General features: G+C 40.7%; 1 protein-coding gene across 1 annotated transcript; it reads left to right on the top strand.

Moving 5' to 3' along the window:
* Window positions 1-3: 3 nt before the first annotated feature.
* On the top strand, window positions 4-729 carry LOC114640936 (UDP-glucuronosyltransferase 1-7-like; the record flags this gene model as incomplete). The annotated part of the gene is made up of 1 exon (XM_028790025.1): window positions 4-729. A coding segment is annotated over one exon (726 nt), but the record flags the coding sequence as incomplete, so codon positions are not given.
* Window positions 730-6551: the final 5822 nt, after the last annotated feature.

Genomic DNA, 6551 nt, shown 5'->3' with positions numbered 1-6551 from the left:
CATGAGGTGGTGGTAGTTGTTCCAGAGGTGAGTTGGCAGCTGGGAAAACCACTGAATTTGACGGTGAAAACGTATTCTGTTTCTCACACTGAAGAGGATTTAAACCGGGAATTCAGGTTTTTTATTGATGCTCAATGGAAAAGTCATCCTGAAGGAGGGACGCTTCCTCTCCTAAATACTCCAGCCAAAAATTTCTTCGAATTACTGTTTTCTCACTGTAGGAGTCTGTTTAACGACAAGAAATTAGTGGAGTACTTGAAGCAGAGTTCCTTTGATGCTGTGTTTCTGGATCCTTTCGATGTGTGCGGCTTAACTGTTGCCAAGTACTTTTCTCTGCCCTCTGTGATCTTCAGCAGGGTAACATTTTGTCATTACCTTGAAAGTGGTACCCAGTGTCCCAGCCCTCCTTCTTATGTCCCCAGAAGTCTCTTGAAACTCTCAGACACTATGACTTTCAAGGAAAGAGTGTGGAACTTCCTCTCCTACATGGGGGAGCATGCTTTTTGTCATATTTTTTTCAAAAGTGCCACAGAAATTGCCTCTGAAGTTCTCCAGACCCCAGTGACTATGCATGACCTCTACAGCCCAGTGTCCATTTGGTTGTTACGCACAGACTTTACCTTGGAGTTCCCCAGACCTGTGATGCCCAACATGGTCTACATTGGTGGGATCAACTGTCACCGGGGAAAGCCACTTTCCAAGGTACATCATCTTTCCTTTAGCACATGAAGAGGTTGGCTTTGGATGATGAAGTTACTCCTTACTGAGCAGTGGTTTGTCATTTACTTTTTTCTTTCTTAGTTATTTTGATTTAATTCTTTTGACCATTCTCACTTAATTGTACAGTCCTGTAGCTGATAAACATCTTGCTTGTGGATGTGTATGTACCACTGACTTGTTTATAATCACCAACCTGCACTGTTTTAGGCAGAAGAGTGAGAGGCACAGTAAGAAATGAAGCTTCCCTTTGCTCATTCCTGTACTCTGTCTGTTTCTGTGTAGCTGCTTCAGTCTCTGGATCTGTTTCCTCAGCCAGTTGGGCTGTTTGCATTTCCTCCGTGTAAAATTACACACTTAGGTCTTTAACGAAAGTTAGCAATTACCCTGTCTCCATTTGGGGATATTAGACTCAGACATGCACCATATATGTGGTGCATGGTTTTTAGGGTTTTTTGTTATTGTTATTTGTTTGTTTGTTGTTGATTCTTTTTTGGCTGTTTTTTTTTTAATCTATATGGCTTTTATTTGTGGGAATCCAAAATGGTTAACATTCCACTTTGCTTTGGATGACAACTTTTTAAAAAATATTTTAGATTTCAACATGTTTTGTTTTTTCTGAATCTCAAATATCTGAATGTTTTCATCACTTACATATGGATGTTTTAAATTCCTGTAATGGATATTATATTTTTAGATCACTTTTTTATATTACAAAACAAAATAGAATTACATCATGACTTTCCTCCTATCCTCTCTCCAACACTAACCATACTTTCTCACTTTCAAATTGATAGTGTCTCTCTCTCCTTTTTTTTTTTTTGCATTTATTGTTACATATGTGTATATGTTTCACAAAAATGCAGATATAGCCTCTGAGTGTTTTTTTGTTGTTTGTGTGTATTTGTTATCAGGGCTGACCACTTTGTATTAGACAGTCAATAAAGGATTCATGCCTGGGAGAGGCTAACTCTCCCTGTAGCCTGTAGTTCTTTGACTAGGGTTGAAACCCTGTGGAGTTCTTCTGCTTGCACAATGGCAAACCCATTGATGGTGCCATTGTTCTGGTTTTATTTATGCAGAGAGGATTTCACCACAGACTTCCTGGTATTCTCACTCTTGCAGTTTTTGTGGGCCCTCTTTCACAATGTGTAGGAGCTATGATGTATATGTACCCATCCGGAAGAGTTTTTTCACTGTCTGTGGTAAGCCTGTGTGTGGTGTCAGGAAGGGAAGAAAAAAAACTGTGCTAAATATTTTCCCTGTCCCAATGCCTTGGAAGCAGAGGCAGCATGTCCCTGAGCAAAAGGTCTGCTTGTCTTAAGATTTTTTTTCCCCACTTTGCTTTCAGGCCAGTTTTAGAAATGCAAGGTTTGTTGTTGTTGCTGTTATTGTTGTTGTTTGTTTGTTTGTTTGGTTGGATTTTTTTTGTTCACTTTCTGCTACTTTTGGAATCCTTGGTGTCTCATGTTTCTTTACAATTGTTTGTAAATTGCCCTATGGTATATTGCCCATCTCTGTCCAGTGCTAACAGCTTTTCTTATCATGTAAATATGCAAGTAAGGATCTCTATGAGGACTGCTCATTTCTTATTTTCCGTATTGGTACCCATTGCCCTGATGGCTTGTGAGTCCATGCCCTCCACAATGGAAGGTTTGATCCTATATTTTCCCCCCGATGAATCAGAGCAGCAAAAACCCAAGTCTGGATTCCCTTGGTCCATGCTTCTCCCACATCTCCTGAAGAGTTTCCAGTCTCTCTGTCTCTCTGTCTCTCTGTCTCTCTGTCTGTCTCTCTCTCTCTCTCTCTGTATGTGTGTGCGCGTGCGCGTGTGCACGTGCGCGTCTGCTGCTGGCCTCTGGCTGATGCTAGTGCCCATAGATGTCTATCACTGATTTACCATGCGGAGAAACTCAGCCGCAGAGGGCATGAGGTGGTGGTAGTCATGCCAGTGGTGAGTTGACAACTGGTGCGATCTCTAAATTTTATTGTAAAGTCTTATTCAATGTCTCACACTCTAGAGGATCTGGGCCAGAAATTGAAGGTTGTTATGGACAGGGAAAGACATAGGAAAATAATAACTTTCTCTATTAATGAGTTCATCAAATGGTGTTTTTGAATTTTTCTTCCCAGGGAAGGAATTTGTTTAGTGACAACATGCTAGTGAGTACTTGAAGCAGAGTTAATTGGTGCTGTTTCTCCTGATCCTTTCACTGTGTATGGCTTGACTCACCTGAGTCACTTTTCACCCTCATCCATGGACTTTAACAGAGAACTCTTATGCCACCGTCTGAAAGAGGGTGCGCAATGATTTTGCTCTGTTTGTTACATTCACAGAGCCCTTTGGGGATTCACAGATCCCATGACTTTCAAAGAATGAGTGGGGAACCATCTCTGCTACACGTGGGAATGTGCATTTTGCCCTTGGTTTTTCCATACTGCCCTAGAAATTGCCTCTGAAGTAACAGATACCTGTCATGGTGCCTGGCCTTTTCAGTCAAGTGTCTGTTCGGGTGTTACACACTGATTTAGTGTTGGAGTTCCCCAGACCTCTGATGCCCAACGTAGTCTTCATTGGTGGTGTCAACTGCCATCAGGGAAAGCCACTACCTAAGCTATAGGACCTCTCCTTCCTGGAGAATGATCTAGATTGATATGGCTCCCTCCTGAGTCCTTGCCTAGTAGGTGTGAGCTTTGAGTTTAATTCCAGTAACCCTACTGTATGGCTAGTTTTATGTCAATTTGACATAAGCTAGGATCACTTTAAAAAGGGACACTCAATTGAGAAAAATCCCTGCAAAAGATTTGCTTGCAGGCAATCTGTGATGCATTTTCTTAATTAGTCCTTGATTTAGGAGGCCCAAAATGTGGGTGCATCTCTAAATAGGTTGTCCTGGGATGGAGTGTATAAGAAACAGGCTGAGCCATAAGGAGGCACAGTAAGCAGCATTCCTCTATGGTCTCTGCTTCAGTTCCTGCCTTCATGTTCCTGCCCTGCCTTCCCTTAGCAATGGACTTTAAGCTGTAAGACAAAATGAAGACTTTTCTCCCCAAGTTGCTTTTGGTCATTGTCTTAGATAGGGTTTCCATTGATGTGAAGAGACAGCATGACTGCAGCAATGCTTATAAACGAAAACACCGAATTTGGGGCTGGCTTACCGTTTCAGAGATTTAGTACATTATTGTCATGGTGGAAAGCATGGCGGCATGCAGGCAGACATAGTGCTAGAGAAGGACCTGAGAGCTCTACATCCTGATCCACAGGCAGCAGAAGGAGACTGTGAGCCACACTGGGCATTGTTTGAGCATACAGAACTTCAAAGCCTGCCTCCATAGTCACACACCTACACCTACCAGGCCACACCTCCTAATCGTGCCACTCTCTCTGGTCAAGCATTCAAACACATGAGTCTGTGGATCCACACCTATTAAAACCACCACAGTCAGGGGGTTTTTCAGTACAGCAATAGAAATCTTAACTAAAGAATCCATGAATTGGGCTCTGGACATTGAGAAAGAGGAAAGTTTGATTTCAATGGCTCTTTTCGTTTGCGTTCACGGCAGTTTGGATTTCTGGTTCACTGAGTTACTTTGTGACTTTTTTTTTTTATTGTAGGCCTGAGGATTTTTATAAATCTGTCCTCACTGATACAGTCACCCATTATCTCTCAGCTGCTTTCTTATTACTGTTCTGAAAAAGTAATAGGAAAACCACAATAAGGGATGAGAGTTTCCTTGCTGTGAATCCTGAGCTATTCCTTATGGGAGTATAATTTTAGCACAAGTGTTACATGCATACACTTGTCTAATGTAAAAAAAAAATTATTGCACCTGAAATTAATGTAGGATCCCATGGCAGGCTTGGATAATCTTGATTTTTCCTTTTTTGATTTTCTAGTAAGCCTTAGGCACTTCCTGACATTCCCCATTTAAATGATTGCATGAATGTTCCTATTTTGGTGACAGCAAAGATCTGTTTAACCAGCAATTATGGAGAGATATTTCTCAACTTTTGCTTTCTAAAACCAGGCTGTGCTATGTACTCTTAAATGCTTTCCCTACAGTCAATATTTCCACACACTGCCTCATCCTCGCAAGCCAGTGTTCCATGGAGTAAGGTCAGTGGGTTGGGTAATATACACAGCTCACATATTTTAAAGTGTTTGAGAAACAAATTTCAAATCTTGACACTAACATAAATAGGTCATGGGAGTTTTGGTCTTTTCATATCCTTGCCAAACATTGAGATTGTCCATATCTTAAAATATGTGGGTTTTCTGGAGAAACCTCCTGTTCAGTGGCATCTGATTTTACTGCTTGTGTTTCTGGGCATGTGAATCACTGTTGTCTTCTGTAGTTTAGTGAGTTACATATGCACATTCTACAGCCAGGGCACAGTGATTTAATCATGAACTCTGTAAGCTTCTTGAGCATAGGCATCCCAACACCTCATGTCTTTGTATGGCCCACAGCATTCCTCTGCTCCTGGCTCTTCATCTGTCCCCATCAGGAATTGTCATTTTGCAAGAATCAAATCAATGAAATGTATTTTTGGTAACATTTATATTTTAGTTGTTAAAATTTTGTTACAAGCCACACACACACATTTTCTCCATGCTACAGTTAAATGTTTAATTCTTCCATGGTCAACAACTTTATTTATTCATTTTTTTGGTAAGAGATTTTCAAAGGATATAGCATAAAGGATACATTGTGTGTGACTTCTCCAAGGAGAGCCTTAAAAATCCCGAACTCCTTGTGTCTGCTAATTTCTGTACCTTGTCCCACTGGCTCGTCCACGAGTGTGTTCTCAGACCTTATCCTGATTGAGCAGCTTTGGAGTGGATTAGTGTCCAGAAGACATTCTTCCCAGTCCAACTCCCAAATTTCAGAGTTTTCTTGGAGAACTCCAATATGCGCTCTCTTTCCTAAAATTTAAATGGTTTTGTTTGATTCTAAAAACCAACCAACCAACCAACCAATCAACCAACCAAACAGAACCTGAGCACACTACTGGACCCTGTTAATATCTCATTAAATGTATTTTTCTCTCATTTGAGAAACATTAGTAGGATTTTCCTTGACATCTTCCTATTTAGAATCAATCTGCCTTTTTGCTGCTTCAGACCTTGCTTTAAATCTGTTGATAAATGTTTGTCAACATACATTATGTACATATGTTTTTATTACAATTTCTTCCCTGGTATTTTATTGGCCTGGGAGAAATTGTAGTACAAATTGTGGATTTTCCTTTTCTGGTTTAAGTGGAGACTGGTACAGCACTACTCTGCTTTTGCTTGCACATCTTGTATATAGCCACACTCGTGACCTTTCATTAGGTTTAGAAAAGGTTGGGTTTACAGTGTTATACTCACAGAGTTTTCTCTCCTGAAATTATCCTCTTGCTAGAACACATAACTCTAAAACATTGTAGAATAATATTGTGGGTTCAGGGTCATTTAAAGTGTGATCCAATCACTTGCAAGTACAAAAGTCTTCATAACACTTAAGGTAACATTCTTGTTGAGTACATCATACCTAATCTCTGGTGTCTTATCTCAGTGAATAGTTTGGCTAGGGATGGGTTGTGCTTTGCTGACTATGGTTCTGGCAACTTACAAGGTCCAGCAGATCTTGTAACTGGGCCACATTTTCTCACAAATTGGCATATTTTCCTGTGGAAAAGGGACTTCTTACACAAAGTGAACTAATGCTCCCTCTACAAGGTAGAGGATGACAGATTTGTCTGTGTCTAAGTGAGGAATGGGGGCAGGAGGGAAGGCTCAGGGGTAAGTGCTGTTCTAGAGGATCTGGTGCAACTCTCTGTACACACA

This window comes from Grammomys surdaster, unplaced genomic scaffold (genome assembly GCF_004785775.1).
Source record: "Grammomys surdaster isolate TR1022 unplaced genomic scaffold, NIH_TR_1.0 125857, whole genome shotgun sequence".
Lineage (NCBI taxonomy): Eukaryota > Metazoa > Chordata > Mammalia > Rodentia > Muridae > Grammomys > Grammomys surdaster.
The sequence above is the reverse complement of the archived record's forward strand: the minus strand, read 5'-3'. Positions and strand labels throughout refer to the sequence as shown.